Source organism: Myxocyprinus asiaticus, chromosome 33, assembly GCF_019703515.2.
Source record: "Myxocyprinus asiaticus isolate MX2 ecotype Aquarium Trade chromosome 33, UBuf_Myxa_2, whole genome shotgun sequence".
NCBI classification, from domain to species: domain Eukaryota; kingdom Metazoa; phylum Chordata; class Actinopteri; order Cypriniformes; family Catostomidae; genus Myxocyprinus; species Myxocyprinus asiaticus.
The window spans coordinates 9667530-9684920 of NC_059376.1; the positions used below are offsets into that span (position 1 = coordinate 9667530).

Genomic DNA, 17391 nt, shown 5'->3' on the forward strand with positions numbered 1-17391 from the left:
CAAAATGTTTTTGTCGTTACAATCTTATCAAAAGTAATAACTATCTCCGCTTCTGATCCGACTTTTTGGCAGACATCACAAAGCCCCTCACTCTAAGCACATGGCTCCATTCTGAAAAAATCACTTAATTTGTACACATTTTCCAAGACATTCTATTCTCACTGAATATTTGTATGATTGCTCAAGCGTCTGTGAAGGGTCAGGGATGTGTCTGTCTTACCTGGTTCCATTTCTACGGTTAGGAGAGCAACATCATCCTCATCTGAGAGAGGACTGGGGCTGGCAGACAGTTTAGTTAGGGTGTTCCACCTGTAACAGGTATGTTTTGAAAACCTTAGTGTTAAAGGGATAGTTCACCCAAAAATGAAAATTCTCTCATCATTTACTCACCCTCATGCCATCCCAGATGTGTATGACTTTCTATCTTCTGCAGAACACAAATGAAGATTTTTAGAAGAACATCTTAGCTCTGTAGGTCCATTCAATACAAGTGAATGGTGTCCAGAACTTTGAAGCTCCAGAAAGCACATAAAGCACCATAAAAGTAATCCATACGACTCCAGTGTTTTAATCCATATCTTCAGAAGCAATATGATAGGTGTGGGTGAGAAGCAGATCAATTTTTAAGTCCTTTTTTTCCATCAGTGTCCACCTTTGACCAGCCCCAACCAGTAGGTGGTGATATGCACAAAGAATGTGAATCGGCAAAAAAATTGAAGAAGAAGAATGTGGACGTGAACGTGAACGTGGAGATTTATAGTAAAAAAGGACTTAAATATATATCTGTTTCTCACCCACACCTATCATATCGCTTCTGAAGATATGGATTTAACCACTGGAGTCTTTATGTGGTTTTTGGATCTTCAAAGTTCTGGTCACCATTCACTTGCATTGAATGAACCAACAGAGTTGAGATATTCTTCTTAAAATCTTCATTTGTGTTCTACTGAAGAAAGAAAGTCACACATCTGGGATCTGGTATGGCATGAGGGGGAGTAAATGATGAGAGAATTTTCATTTTTGGGTAAACTATCCCTTTAATGAATAAACAATACAACGATAAAATTATGCACATTCATCAAAAGGAGACACCACATCATGTTGAAATAGGCCAGAAAACCTATAGGAAGACTCTACCAATTGGGACAGGCATTGTGCTGGGCAGCTCCACATTGGGTCCAGATGCAAAGAGCAGCAGGCATTAGAAAGGACACCCAAAGCCAGCAGCAGCTCACAATGAGGGACATGAACAGACCAAAATCATGAACTGCTGGGATCTAATGACACATGCAAAACAGTTAAAGGTCATGCATCAGATGTTGTCAGAACTTTTACACTTCTTTGCATGTTTTAAATAAAATTAGTCAGTGTGATTCTCATTCCTCCAATACTGAATAAAACATGAGTTGGTGACAGAAACTTAAAAAACCCCATGGGTCCAAAAGCTTAGTGGAATAACATAGTTATCTGTAAAGATAAAGAATCATTTGACTGTCTGCTTTATATGTTATTGCAGCTTATTTCATCATTTGTGCTCATTGTGTTTATTCTTTGATTGATGTTAGATCCTGAGCTTCAAAGTGATGTAGACTACCACAAACAGGTCACTTGTGAACCCGCCAGTTCACTCAGACATTTGACTTATTTTGTCATACCATCTTAAATCAAAGTGACTGTTTAAGTGTTTGTTTTTCCTGTTGGCCATGTCAGGTTAACCAGTCACTGAAGTGGACATTTACATATCTACAGTATATTATTTATTACATATACATAAAAAGTGCTGTGGAAAAGTATTTGCCCCCATCCTGATTTCTTCTTCAAACGAGACATAACAAAAAACTCAGGCTACCTGAGTAAACACAAAATACAAATATATATTTTTTTATTGAAGCAAAAAAGTTATCCAACACCTATATCACCAATGTGAAAAATGAACTGCCCCCTTAAACTTAATAGCTGGTTGTGCCACCTTTAGCAGCAACAACTGCAACCAAACGCTTCCAATAACTGGAGATAAGTCTTTCACAATGCTGTGGTGGAATTTTGGCCCACTCTTCTTTGCAGAACTGCTTTAGTTCAGCCACATTGGAGGGTTTTCGAGCATGATCTGCCAATTAAAGGTCCTGCCAGAGCATCTCAATTCGGTTCAAGTCTGGACTTTGACTAGACCACTCCAAAACTTCAATTTTGCTTCTTTTGAGCCATTCAGAATTGGACTTACTCCTGTGCTTTGGATCATTGTCTTGCTGCATAATCCAGTTGCGCTTGAGCTTCAACTCACAGACAGTTGACTGGACGTTCTCCTTTAGGATTTTCTGGTAGAGAGCAGAATTTATGTTTCCCTCAATTATTGCAAGTCGCCCTGACCCTGAAGCAGCAAAGCTTCCCCACACCATCACACTACCACCACCATGCTTGACCGTAGGTATGATGTTCTTTTTGTGGAATTCTGTGTTCGATTTATGCCAGATGTAACGGGACCCCTGTCTTCCAAACAGTTCCACTTTGACTCACCGGTCCACAGAACATTCTCCCAAAAGCTTTGAGGATCATCAAGGTGTGTTTTGCCAAAATCCAGACGAGACTTGATGTTCTTCTGGGTTAGCAGTTGTTTTCGCCTCGCCACTCTTCCATGGATGCCATTTTTGGCCTGTGTCTTTCTGAAAGTGTTGTCATGAACAGTGACCCTTTATTGATGCGAGAGAGGCCTTCAGTTCCTTGGATGTTGTGCTTGGCTTTTTTGTGACTTCCTGGATGAGTCGTCGCTGTGCTCTTGGAGGAATTTTGGAAGGTCGGCCACTTCTGGGAAGGTTCACTACCCTGCCAAGTTTTCTATATTTGGAGATAATGGCTCTCACTGTGGTTCTTCGGAGTCCCAGAGTCTTTGAAATAGCTTTATAACCCTGCCCAGACTTATGTATTTCAATCACCTTTTTCCTCATCATTTCTGGAATTTCTTTCAGTCTTGGCATAGTGTGCTACTGGGTGAGACCTTTTGCCACTTCATGCTGCTGAAAAAGTTCTATTTAGGTGTCGATTTGATTGTACAGGGCTGGCAGTAATCAGGCCTGGGTGTGTCTAGTCCAGCTGAACCCCATTAAGAATGCAGTTTCATAGATTTGGGGATTTAGTAACTAAGAGCAAATACTTTTTCACACAGGCCCAGTTGGTATTGGATAACTTTTTTGCTTCAATAAATAATATTGTCGTTTAAAAACTGTATTTTGTGTTTATTCAGATTGCCTTTATGTTAGATTGTGTTTGAAATTTTGAAATGTATACAGAAAAACAGAAATCAGGAAGGGGTAAATACTTTTCCACAGCACTGTATATTATATGACTTGTACTGCAAAAACAGCCTGTGTAATGCAAAAAATCAGAGAGAGGGTGTAAATTATTATTTTAACTAAATTATGTTTTAGTGCCAAAAAAAAAAAAAAAAAAAAACTTCAGGGAACAACAAAAATGCAAGAAAATGTAGAATTAGGCCCCTTGAGAAAAACTAACGCAGCCTTCAAAATGGTCAAAATGTTGAAAAACGATTGTCAGGACATGTTTTTTATGCTTCATTGACTGCACCTGTGAAAAAGAGTTTGCAGCATATGCTGCTGCCGTTGTGAAGGACGTCAGGAATGTGGCTCTGCCTGCTGTCTTCACTGTATAAATCATACGCTGCATTGAACAAGTCAGGTGAGCTGCCTGTCTGAAGGTACTTATGAACACAAACACATCATCCACACCTAGAGAGAGAGAGAGAAAGAAAGAAAGAAAATTAAAGCTTTATATTAAGATGGTAGACCAAAGAACATTTACATTTAAAATGTGTAATGCTGAAAAGGTGATAGACTGATTATTTATTATTATCACCAATGCCGATGATGACGAAGGCTGCCACCCCATTGAGAATGCCGAGGTATTTCACTCCAAACACCACATGGTACAAGAAGAGTGCCACAAGACAGCTCAGACCAATGCTGGCCAAGCCAAAAAATGTTAGAAACACTGCAGACACACAAAATGGAAATGGAACGTTAGGTAAAGAAATGGAAGCCTAAGCGATAGTTCTATCAGTAAGACTCGTAGTAAGCATCACATCATTTAATCAATTCAGGCATCCCATCCTATCATAATCCAGTTTATCCTATGCTTTAAAAGCTTTGCACAGTTGTCCTTTATTACTTCGTTATGCCACCGCTTGTTTTCACCCCCCAAACCACCCCTTCACCATCAGTTTGGGTTCTGTCCTGATGTAAGGGGTAAGCTCATCTCTCCTCCCATCATCATCATCAATTTCAAGCTAGAATCTGAGAGCTGAACTGTAGGACAGGGCTTGTGCCAAAGGAAACTATTTTTTCACTTTATTCACGACATTTCTTACATTCCCCGAGTCTTTCTGTTATAAATTACACTGGTGACTTGAGGATGTTATGGGTAAGCTACTTTGAAACTGTAGCTTACCAAGCTACAAGCTACTCATAACTTCACCTTCCTATACTGTTCGGTCACAATTTCTGATGTAAAAAAAATGGTTTCCTTAATCTGAGCAATACAAGACTTGGTGACTGTTACTCCATTTGCCATCTGAACACAAAACAACTTGATTCAGCAAGTCTAAGTGGTCATAAAAAAAAAAAGGGACACCTTTGCTGTCCGCGGTAGGAAATGAATGGGAAAGACTAAAAAACAGAACAATTTCATTTGTCAAATACAATATATAATCAGCTACAATGCAGAAGACACACAAACACACACACACACATAAATGAGGGGGTAAGACCATAACACACCCACCTACACTCACACAAAAATAAATGGGTGAGACTAAAGCCTAATTTATACTATGGAAGAAGCCAATTCTTTTTTTCTCCTGGACAAACTAAACCACACTAGGCAAACGAAGCCGGCATTTATACTTTGCACGGCATCGTTTTATAATTAGTTTGTTAAGGGTGACGTCACTGTGTTTAATGTACTGTTCATGCCACGGAAGTAATAGCAATTATGCCAGTCTTTCTCTCCATAAATCAATGCTTTTAGCACTGTATTGTACGGAGCCCCTTCCACTTTTGGCGAAAAGTTATCTGATCTGACTTCATAAAAACACAATCTTTCTCCACGGATTTGTCTTGGCTATGCTGTCTTTGTGGAGTTTGTGTTGTGAATCATAAAAAAGTGTACTTCTGCACAATCTTCTAGGTCAAGAATTTTAGAGAAATGCCAACAAACGAACACCTTGGCAGAAAAAACGTTGCTGCATTTATCATAATTTTTAGGCGAACTAAAAGAAGCATGTTCGCCTAGTAAGTATACAATAAAGGCCCCATAGCAGAACACAAACACACTCACACAAGCATGCATGCAAACAGAAAGAGTCTTCTGTTTTATACACATTACTGCTCATTTTTATTATATTTGATGTTTGAAATAAATAATTGGCAACAAAATTATCATTCTATGAATAATAATAGTATAAATAATAGACAAATAATAGTTTGATAACATCTTAATATACAGTATATACAAATGCATAACATGTGATACAATTTTGAATTACTACACAGTAGGTGGCTGCATAGAACACTACAGCCACCTACTGGCTATTATTGTCATAACATGATTTTCAAGTCATGTTATTTTTCTTTTTCATCAGATGGCAGTAATCTGCTCCCTATACATGACACATTACAATATTTTCTTCATGTCTCAACTTATAGAAGTGCAGGCTTTCACTGTTATGAAGTTACATAAATGTGCTTATTTACATATGCAAATGAATGGTGAAATCGAGAAATGTATATGTAAATAAGAAAAAAAAAAATTATCCCAAAAGAAGTACATACTTTTAATGTTTTCACCTCAGGGAAGAATAAATGTTATCATTTGTTATTAAATGTTATTATTATTTATTATCTGTGCAAGTCAAGCACTTTGCAAGTGTTAACAGCTTAAATGAATTTAATGGGAGCAATCTAATATACCTTTTCGCTGAGTAAATAAATGCAAGCATCTACAGTAAACTACGACATGACTACTGACAAGTAACGTGCCTGTCTAAGTTCACCAAGGCATTATTGTAACTGTGAATTCTACATCAGCACTGTAAAACTGCAAACTATTTTCTGCTGAAACTATTATACCAAAGCTCCAGAGCAGCACTCTAAAAGTTCAGGAGAGTGTTAAAGACTTTGTATCAACAGTGGACCTACTGTTTTCAAGATCTGTCCATTGCCTCTCTAAAAAGGCAGCACATTGCAAAAGTGAGTGTTGTGCATTTGAAGAATAAATGAACCCTGAAAGTTCAGGTAAGGTTATATGATAAACAGATAAAGCACAATTTGTACAGATGTTAGGTAGTGTGAAATAGTGTCATTGGGATTTTCAGAAAAATATCAAATGGAAAATTACTGGTCCATTTTCTGTTTTCCAGACTCTTGTTGATGCCGTAGCAGTGAGGAAAATAATGCTAATTTTAGGAGTGTCTGGACAAAAATAGTTTAATGACCTGAATATACCCAGGAAACCAGCTAATGGCCAAATCAATAAGATTTACTTGATGAATTGCAGAACAACCAAACCTACAGCTGATACAGCTTGAAGCCTTCATCCACTGACAAGCCAAAATAGATTTGCTTGTGCTTTTAATAGATTCAGTAGCTGAAGTACATGCTTGCTGTTGTGTTTAATTAAGTCATACTGCACAAAGTTGTAATCTCATGCTGTTACTTGAAAGCCTCAGCAACATCTGTGCAGGTTTAAGACATGAGTAAGATTTCTTTCAAAATCCCTTGAAGCTAATCTGTTGACAAAAAGCATATTGAGGTCTTTGAAGATGAGAGATGGAATTCAATTAGCAATTCACACTAAAACCAGTCTCAATCACAATAAATTGGAAGAGAGAGAGAGAGAGAGAGAGAGAGAGAGAGAGAGAGAGAGAGAGAAAAGATTTGCTATACAAATGTGTTAGTATATTTACACTGTGAAGGAATAAAATGTGCCCACTGATAGCTCTGGTTATTTGCATTAGCTGTCTGCATTGTTTTACCAGCTGATTCACTAAAGAAATTAGGCACATTAGATTACAGTGAAAACACAACCAAATATTTTGTGCTAAATGCAATTTTCACTGTGCAATTCTTGATCTCGAAAAGAATGACAATGACTTAATTTAAATACTTATGGTGCTGAGCTATTTCCGTGGATTTGGTGCCAGGTCAAACTGGATTGCGGGTGGTTTGATATAATGCAACTCTTCAGTGAATTTGCCCTCAGATGTGTTTACATGTTTATAGAAAGTTCTGGCTCTAAAATCTAATTGGATGAGTTATGTTTGAAGCTGTCAAAGTTTGATAATTAGAGCTGGGGCTTGTTAAAATCCCTAAACCTAAGTATGAGAATTTGTAATAGAGATGCTTGCCTCATTAGACACCACTGGTTATTTACTGAACATTGGTGTGTCTACTTTGCATCATACCAACACCTCTTAACTGCGGTTAAATCACACATGGTCTCTTGTGTCTTATTTTTTTAATCTAGAATGGTCATTGAATATCTTACCAGAAAATGAGGTTAGAACGTACACAAGAACAGTGATGCAGCCGCCACTGAACAGAGCCAGCAACATGTCACTGTGGAAGGTCTTCCGTACCTCATCATCAAATAACTCTGTGCCCCCATACAGCACCTTCACTTTACTGAGAGAGGGAACAAGAAACAGAATGAATGGATTAGAAAGATTGGTAGACAAGAAGAGCATTGGATATTAAGCAAGAGAAGGATGGATGAGGGGAAGAGAGGGAATGAGACAGAGAAAATAGAGATGGGCACACATTAGTGATAGCAAAAGATTATCTTAATTACATCTTTGGGCTCTTAAAGGACTTATTACACCATCAGTGGTACAATGATTGTCTATTCCCTGTCTGGCCACTAGCTCATTTCTAGGCCTCCTACTATTGTAATCCAAGCAATAATGATGTGTCATTTGAAGAGTATCTGCCAAAGAGCCTTACAATGTCAGTCTTAATAGCAGTAAGTATATTAGTAGCATTTTTGCCAATGTAATGAAACCTTTAATGCGTCATTATCTCTGATTCATGGCTAGTTTGGTTTGGTTTCGAACTCAGTGATCATCCTTCTTGGGTTTTGTTTGCAAAAATGATTAATGCCAAAGCTAAACCTTGCACTAAGTTTACTAGTGAATTGGCACTAAGCAATACATAAGTGACTTTATGTTCCCACATTGTAATTAGTCATTAAATAGGTAAGTAGTGATTTGGCAGACTATCCAAATTTTATCCAAAGTGACTTACACTTATTACAGGGAAAATACCCCCGGAAGAATCTGGGGTCAAAAGTACCTTGCCAGACCGATCCATGCAGGAATCAAACCAGGACCTTCCAATTATCAGCCAGGAGCTTTAATCAGTACACCATATCACCCCAAGAAAGAAATCTCCAAATAAGGGAATTAAACCCCAGTCTTCTGCATGACATGCAGAAATACTGTCCAGTTCTCCAACAAGAGGGGGAGGGATCCAAAAACAAGTGTGTTGTTGAGGTTTGTTTGTTCTATTGGAACTGCTTTTACATTTACCAACAATGAATTAATGGTACATGCCATGGCATTGAGACCAGACAAGTATCCCCAGTAAGTTACATTATGAACATAAACCTACCATCACTAACCGTGACCTCAACACCCACCTGGTGGATTGCTGTGACAGGATGTCAGCATATTGCACCACAAAGTCTCTGAACTGACGTCTCTGTTCTAGTGGTCTGTCTTGGAGAGAATAGAAGGAGGGGAGAGGAGCCCCAAAATGGATTTCACTGCGAAGAAGAGAGGATTGAAGCTTGGCTGGTGTGAGTGACTCATCCACGTACCAGTAAAACTGGGGATGGGTGATTGCCAAGCTTAGGGCACCTGCAGAGAAAGGAAACTACCCTCAGGGAATTTTTATCAAAAATACATCAGTTTGGGCTGAAATGTGAAGGAGTCCTTTGAAGATCAAAACCTCACAATTTGTGTATACTCTATACAAGTCAAGCTCAATGAACAGCAAAATACTGATTACCACAAAAAATAATTTTGTTGTCCCTACTTGTTGAAAAATCGAGGTTACAGTGAGGCATTTACAATGGAAGTGAATGAGGCCAATTATTGGAGTGTTTAAAGGCAGAAATGTGAAGCTTAAAATTTTATAAAAGCACTAACATCAATTCTTCTTTTAAAACCTGTGTATTATTTGAGCTGTAAAGTTGTTTAAATTATTGTTTACTGGGATTACAGGGTTTAGGCGTTACGTCACCATGGCAACAAAGTTGTAAACTTTGATATAACATCACACAAAATTAGTGAGCAATTTTATCACACTAAAATCAAGTTAAAACTAGTGCTGACAGTCGATTAAAATTTTTAATCGCGATTAATCACATAATTTTTCATAGTTAATCACGATTAATCGCCGATTTTGAAAGTGCTGCAGTTTTACTCTCTCTATATTTCTTTTCTTGTGAAAATGCATTTAATTCCCTCTTAGGACAGAAAACAAAACAATATGTAACAATAATGTTTATTGACAGTTTCCAAACAAAGCCTTAACACAATATAAAGATAGAAATGCACTAAAATTTCACCAATTCAAGTAACATTAAATATTTCCCAAAGTCTAAGTGTGAGTTTTACTAACTAAAATAACTAATCCCCACATAGGTTGCATATTCATTGCAATGGGCATTAAATCTCTTAAACTCTCATCCTCCACAATATTAATTGACTGCTATTCGCTTTGTTACAGCAATCGTGAAGCTGCATTCATGATTCACGTCAGGGTGTCAATGCCAGCATCACACGGCACTTTGAATTCCACATGAAAACATTTGCAAAAGTCTCGTTCTGCATTTTCGTGATAGTTAAGACTTGACGTGCTTCTGTGGCAATTAAATTGTGCCTTACAGAGGCATCTGGGCTTGTTTTGTACAACAGATAGAGTTAATCATCATTTGATCACTGACACGGCTGTTGTGTGTGTGTTTGGTCAGTGTAATGACTCCGGGCGAACACATCACAAAGGTTCCACTCTGCCCAACCAGTGTATATGCTAGTTTATGCTGTATTAACGGTAAATGCGTTAATCGCGATTAAGAAAAATGAATGCGTTAAACTTGTAAAATTAATCATGTGCATTAACGCATTAACTTTGACAGCTCTAGTTTAAACACATATTGTTTACGTCTTGTGGCTATACTTTTGAAACAGTGAGTATTTGAATGTTTACGGATTGTCCCCATTCACTTCCATTGTAAATGCCTCACTGTAACCCAGAGTTTTGCATTTTTTTAAGAAAAGGAGGGACGAGTCAAAATTCATTTTTGTGGTAATGAATATTATGTTAAGTACACTAGCTGAAAATTAAGATTTTAGGGCCTAATTTACAGCTTGTGTATCATTAGTGGAGAAACAGTGTAAGATAGGTCTCCAGACGACTCACCATGTATATCGGCTAGATCAGGTCCCATGCCATCATAGTAGATCTTCCCTGCATGCTCACTGGGGAAGAGGTATGACAGGAGGGAGCTTGGAGGAGCGCAAAAGGAAGGTCCCAAGGGTAAGTCTCGTAGAGCCTCCAGCGGCTTCCAGCAGAACTGCTGAAATTGTGGATGCTGCATTAGAAGTCTCTCAACATGGTGTATGGTATGAAGGCGTTCGGGGGTGAAGATGTTGTTATCCCTGTCCCCCTGAGCAACAAACACCAGCTCTATCCTCCACAGGGCCTGGGTCTGGAGGTAGGAGTATCCCGCAAATCTTTGCTTCCTGATTAAAGGTGTGTTGGGTTTACTGCAGTCCTCGTGGGAGTTGTCTACATGGGAGTTGGCGCTTGGAGCTATTTTAGGGGTTGTGGAGTTTGTCTCTTGCTCTTGCATCTTGCCATTTTTCTCATTACTAAACCATTTATTTTCATTGTGTACCCTTGTCGCATGCTGTCCTGTTTCCGAGAACTCTGCAGACGTTTTGGCATTTGCCATTTCAGAGACATCCTTCCCTTGTCTGTTTGCCATGAGCAACAGAAGGTCCCTCAGAGCATTGGCCTCAAAGTCAAATCCCTCAGCGTCACGCCTGTGCCTGTCCCAAGACCCCAACTGACTTTTCAGTGCAATGGTAAGAGCATCAAATCGTTCAGCAGAGGAATGACTCCTAACCTCAAATGCGCTGTAGGAAAGATCAATGTCTAATGGTTCACAGCGAAGGAACATATAAGCTGAGAGGGCAAAGGGCAACAGAAATCCTGCCACTAAAACCAGCCCACTCGCCCAGGGCTGCGTGTACAACCAACCCAAAGCCCACCACACCCCTCTACGGACCTGCTGTCCTCTTCTGGCTCCTTCCACCACCCCATCTCTTTCCTCCTCCTCTTCTTCCTCGTCTTCTTGCTCTTCAAACCCGCTCACATTCCAGGTACCTTGGAGCCACAAGGGTTCGTCTTCCGAGTCCATGACAGCCACTGCCTATGACAAAGACACAAAGTGCTTAAATTACTGCCTTACAGTCCTTGAGGTGCTCCTGTTTGTGCCCTGACATGTGAATGTTGCGTTAAAGCACAGTTGATTTACGAAGGAACCGTAAGAGAGTGGCAGGTTATTCTCAGATGGCCACTGCAGTGACAAGGACACAGCCGTTAGCTCTGTCTTTCTGTAAGTGTAATAGCAGAAAGTTTGGCCTCTGGGTAGTGAGTGGTGAATGGAAATGAAGGTAGTGGTGAACCGAGTCTCACATGGCAGCGATCACACTGGAAGATGGTTTGGTCTCTGGTATAAGATGCTAAACCCAGAGTAAGTTTTTGTGTGTGTGTGTGTGTGAGTGATAACATATTCTTCTCTCTGAACTGTAAGCAGGTTTCATAGTAAGGGAGCCTTGTTTGTACTGTATGGTTGAAGACTCTCATTTAAATTGTCAAGAAATGTCTGGGTTGTTTTTCAACCCAAAATCAAAATCAAACAATAAGAAATTATATTTGCATTATAGTTTTGTAATATTATAAAGAAAATGAAGCCTACTTGCTATATTCTTTGTGTGTGTGTGTGTGTGTGTGTGTGTGTGTGTGTGTGTGTGTGTGTGTGTGTGACATCATTTAAAAAAAGAATAAATACATACAGACACACATGTATACATACATGAATAAACAGTTATTTATTAATCATAAAACAATTGGTAACACTTTATTTTAGGGATCAAAATTAGAAAAGTAATTCATGACAAATAATTACACTTGTAAGTGACTAGTTATGGACTTGTTTGGCATTATGATATATTTATTTAGTCTTTATTGGCTGATTTCTTGTTCTTGCTTTATAGCCCCTTTACATTTGCTTTAGTCATAACAATTAATTTGTTAGCTAAAAACAAAAAATATCAATAGCTAGTATGATGCAAATGACATCCTTTATGGGTTCTCAGTACTCTGTGTGAATGTGCAGCTTATATGTTTAAAATACATGTAGGAAGCATATAGTATTCCAACAAAGCAGGGAAGGTTATGGTTAGGTTTAGGGGTAGGAGTTGGTGTAAGGTGTTTGTGGGACTCTAAATAAACACAATAAACATGCTGCAGTGATGCCCCTTTATGGTATGGTAGTATTTAATTAGGCGTGCAAATAGCATCTAACACTATCTGCAATCAGTGCAAAGAAGATGATTTTGGTTGCTATTTACACTGAGTAACAAAAGTCTCTGCTTTCTATATTTTTATTATATTGATGTAGTCAAGTGGAAAAATTTCATGTAATTTAACTCTAGTCATAAATTGGACGTGGCCCCTTTAAGAACCTGAGATTTGCGGCACCTGCTTTCCGGCACTCCTTGTGTTGTGTATGTGTGCTGGATAGAGATGTGAGAACATATGTTGTGCAAGAGAGCTCCCGGTTTTGTTCATCTGTTCAGAATGATTGTGTAAATATCAAATTTAACACAAAATTCTTATAAATTGCATTAAATATGTGTTCAGAAGAGTCGTACGTTAAAACTGAGTGTTTTTATGGGTTATTTTTGAAGGATGCATATGGATTGTATGTGTGGAGTTTGATCACGTTTTGCACACATGCGAAGACTGGGTATATAAATTTAGAATTAATCATATTTCATTTTATGACTTATAGCCCAGAGTGTTTTCCAGTTTAGTGAATATGTGTAATACGTGTTATATGTGAAAATACGAGGGGTATTGTTGAAACTGCAATACATGTCCTTAAAGCCTGGTTAAAAATGCATAAAATGCTTTGAGTGATTTAAGCATGTGTTAAATGCATAAAATGCTGTGAATGAAATAAGCATGTATTAAGGTGATGTATGCTGAAGCATATGGGTAGGCTAATACCCTGTTTGTATTTTCATTAGCCTCTACCGTATTTCATTTTTTGTTTCATTATCGTATTTCATTGTACAGTATTTCTTTCTACTGATTTTCATTGTGCTGCAATTCACTTCATTTGGGACATTTTTCTTTTTGAGTCACATTTACAAATTGTCAGAAAACACCTGGATTGTGATCCAAATTTTCATTCTTCAAATATGTACAAAAACTGTGTAAGATAGGACTGTTCATATATATATATATATATATATATATATATATATATACACTTGTGGCCAAGAGTTTGGAATAATGTACAGATTTTGCTCTTATGGAAAGAAATTGGTACTTTATTCACCAAAGTGGCATTCAACTGATCACAATGTATAGTCAGGACATTAATAATTTGAAAAACTGGGGGCCTGGGTAGCTCAGCGAGTACTGACGCTGACTACCACCCCTGGAGTCGCGAGTTCGAATCCAGGGCGTGCTGAGTGACTCCAGCCAGGTCTCCTAAGCAGACAAATTGGCCCAGTTGTTAGGGAGGGTAGAGTCACATGGGGTTACCTCCTCGTGGTCACTATAATGTGTGGTTCTCGCTCTCGGCGGGGTGCGTGGTGAGTTGTGCGTGGATGCCGCGGAGAATAGCGTGAAGTCTCCACATGCGCTACGTCTCCGCAGTAACGTGCTCAACAAGCCATGTGATAAGATGCGTGAATTGACGTCTCAGACAAGGAGGCAACTGAGATTCGTTCTCCGCCACCCGGATTGAGGCGAGCCACTATGCCATCACGAGGACTTAGAGCGCATTGGGAATTGGGCATTCCAAATTGGGGAGAAAAGGGAAGAAAACCAAAATAAATAATAAAAATAAAATAATGTGAACAATTACTGTTACAATTCTACGTGCAGCAATGACAGCTTTGCAGATCCTTGGCATTCTAGCTGTCAGTTTGTCCAGATACTCAGGTGACATTTCATCCCACGCTTCCTGTAGCGCTTGCCATATATGTGGCTGTCTTGTCAGGCACTTCTCACACACCTTACAGTCTAGCTGATCCCACAGAATCTCAATGGGGTTAAGATCCATAACACTCTTTTCCAATTATCTGTTGTCCAATGCCTGTGTTTCTTTGCCCACTCTAACCTTTTCTTTTTGTTTTTCTGTTTCTAAAGTGGCTTTTTCTTTGCAATTATTCCCATAAGGCCTGCACCCCTGAGTCTTCTCTTTACTGTTGTACACGAAACTGGTGTTGAGCGGGTAGAACTCAATGAAGCTGTCAGCTGAGGACATGTGAGGTGTCTATTTCTCAAACTAGAGACTATGATGTACTTATCCTCTTGTTTAGTTGTACATCTGGCCTTCCACATCTCTTTCTGTCCTTGTTTGAGCCAGTTGTCCTTTGTCTTTGAAGACTGTAGTGTACACCTTTGTATGAAATCTTCAGTTTGTTTGGCAATTTCAAGCATACAATGCTTGAAATTGCCAAACAAACTGAAGATTTCATACAAAGGTGTACAGCCTTTATACCTCAAAACAATTATAAGCTGTTTCTTTTTTGCCATTTTTGACCTAATATTGACCTTAAGGCATGCCAGTCTATTGCATACTGTGGCAACTCAAAAACAAACATAGAGACAATTTTAAGCTTCATTTAACAAACCAAATAGCTTTCAGCTGTGCTTAAAATAATGGCAAGTGATTTTCTAGTACCAAATTAGCAATTTAGCATGATTACTCAAGGATAAGGTGTTGGAGTGATGGCTGCTTGAAATGGGGCCTGTCTAGATTTGATCAAAAATTACTTTTTTCAAACAGTAATGGTGCTGTTTTTTTCTATGAGTAATGTCCGGACTATACTTTGTGATCAGTTGAAAGCCACTTTGGTGAATTAAAGTACCAATTTCCTTCCGAAACAGCAAAATATGTACATTATTGCAAACATTTTGGAATAATGTATAGATTCTCAAACCAGCCTGTCTGGCACCAACAATCATCCATGCGATTATCTAATCAGCTAATCATGTGGCAGCAGTGCACTGTGTAATATCAAGCAAATACGGGTCAGGAGCTACAGTTAATGTTCACATCAACCATCAGAATGGGGACAAAAATGTGATCTCAGTGATTTGGACCATGGATGATTGTTGGTGCCAGACAGGCTGGTTTGAGTATTTCTGTAACTGCTGATCTCCTGGGATTTTCACATACAGCAGTCTCTAGAATTTACTCTGAATGGTGTCAAAAACAAAAAACATCCAGTGAGCGGCAGTTCTGTGGACAGAAACACCTTGTTGATGAGAGAGGTCAACAGAGAATGGTCAGACTGGTTCGAACTGACAAAGTCTACGGTAACTCAGATAACCGCTCTGTACAATTGTGGTGAGAAGAATAGCATCTCAGAATGCTATTCTGAGATGCAGGTTGGCCCTGTTTTGGTGGCACGAGGGGACCTACACAATATTAGAGAATCAGAATCAGAATCAGATTTATTGCCAAGTATGCTTACACATACAAGGAATTTGTCTTGGTGACAGAAACTTCCAGTGCACAAACAATACAAGACAGAGATAATAAAAAAAAATAAAAAAAATAAAAAAAATAAAAAGCGAATAGAAAATATAAGTATATATAGAAATACACAATAAGAAAAAAATTAAATAAAAAATAAATAAAATTATATATATATATATATACACTATATTGCCAAAAGTATTCACTCACCCATCCAAATAATTGAATTCAGGTGTTCCAATCACTTCCATGGCCACAGGTGTATAAAATGAAGCACCTAGGCATGCAGACTGCTTCTACAAACATTTGTGAAAGAATGGGCCGCTCTCAGGAGCTCAGTGAATTCCAGTGTGGTACTGTGATAGGATGCCACCTGTGCAACAAGTCCAGTCATGAAATTTCCTCGCTACTAAATATTCCACAGTCAACTGTCAGTGGTATTATAACAAAGTGGAAGCGATTGGGAATGACAGCAACTCAGCCACGAAGTGGTAGGCCACGTAAAATGACAGAGCGGGGTCAGCGGATGCTGAGGCGCATAGTGCGCAGAGGTCGCCAACTTTCTGCAGAGTCAATCGCTACAGACCTCCAAAGTTCATGTGGCCTTCAGATTAGCTCAAGAACAGTGCGTAGAGAGCTTCATGGAATGGGTTTCCATGGCCGAGCAGCTGCATCCAAGCCATACATCACCAAGTGCAATGCAAAGCGTCGGATGCAGTGGTGTAAAGCACGCCGCCACTGGACTCTAGAGCAGTGGGGACGCGTTCTCTGGAGTGACGAATCACGCTTCTCCATCTGGCAATCTGATGGAAGAGTCTGGGTTTGGCGGTTGCCAGGAGAACGGTACTTGTCTGACTGCATTGTGCCAACTGTGAAGTTTGGTGGAGGGGAGATTATGGTGTGGGGTTGTTTTTCAGGAGCTGGGCTTGGCCCCTTAGTTCCAGTGAAAGGAACTCTGAATGCTTCAGCATACCAAGAGATTTTGGACAATTCCATGCTCCCAACTTTGTGGGAACAGTTTGGGGATGGCCCCTTCCTGTTCCAACATGATTGCGCACCAGTGCACAAAGCAAGGTCCATAAAGACATGGATGAGCGGGTTTGGTGTGGAAGAACTTGACTGGCCTGCACAGAGTCCTGACCTCAACCCGATAGAGCACCTTTGGGATGAATTAGAGCGAAGACTGTGAGCCAGACCTTCTCATCCAACATCTGTGTCTGACCTCACAAATGCGCTTCTGGAAGAATGGTCAAAAATTCCCATAAACACACTCCTAAACCTTGTGGAAAGCCTTCCCAGAAGAGTTGAAGCTGTTATAGCTGCAAAGGGTGGGCCGACGTCATATTAAACCCTATGGATTAAGAATGGGATGTCACTTAAGTTCATATGCATCTATAGGCAGATGAGCGAATACTTTTGGCAATATAGTGTATATACAAATACAAATCTGCTATATACAGATAGTGCAAGGGAATGTAATGGCAGAAAAGGTAGGATATGCTGGATAAATATAAATAGACTAAGCTGTGT

General features: G+C 39.2%; 1 protein-coding gene across 2 annotated transcripts in view; it reads right to left on the reverse strand.

The window, feature by feature from the left end:
• The window catches only part of LOC127423955 (protein dispatched homolog 3-like), an 84536-nt gene that overhangs the window by 41582 nt on the left and 25563 nt on the right, over nucleotides 1–17391 (reverse strand). Inside the window, exons 2-9 of one of the 2 annotated variants that reach the window (XM_051668673.1) lie at nucleotides 11362–11505; nucleotides 10491–11209; nucleotides 8704–8923; nucleotides 7555–7691; nucleotides 3868–4002; nucleotides 3580–3740; nucleotides 1138–1277; nucleotides 221–309 (exon numbers count right to left, since the gene is read on the reverse strand). In XM_051668673.1, the coding sequence (XP_051524633.1) occupies nucleotides 221–309; nucleotides 1138–1277; nucleotides 3580–3740; nucleotides 3868–4002; nucleotides 7555–7691; nucleotides 8704–8923; nucleotides 10491–11209; nucleotides 11362–11396 (1636 nt within the window). In that variant the 5' untranslated portion in view covers nucleotides 11397–11505. Of the gene's footprint in view, nucleotides 1–220; nucleotides 310–1137; nucleotides 1278–3579; nucleotides 3741–3867; nucleotides 4003–7554; nucleotides 7692–8703; nucleotides 8924–10490; nucleotides 11506–17391 lie in introns of both variants that reach the window. The other variant, XM_051668672.1, reaches the window with a different exon arrangement.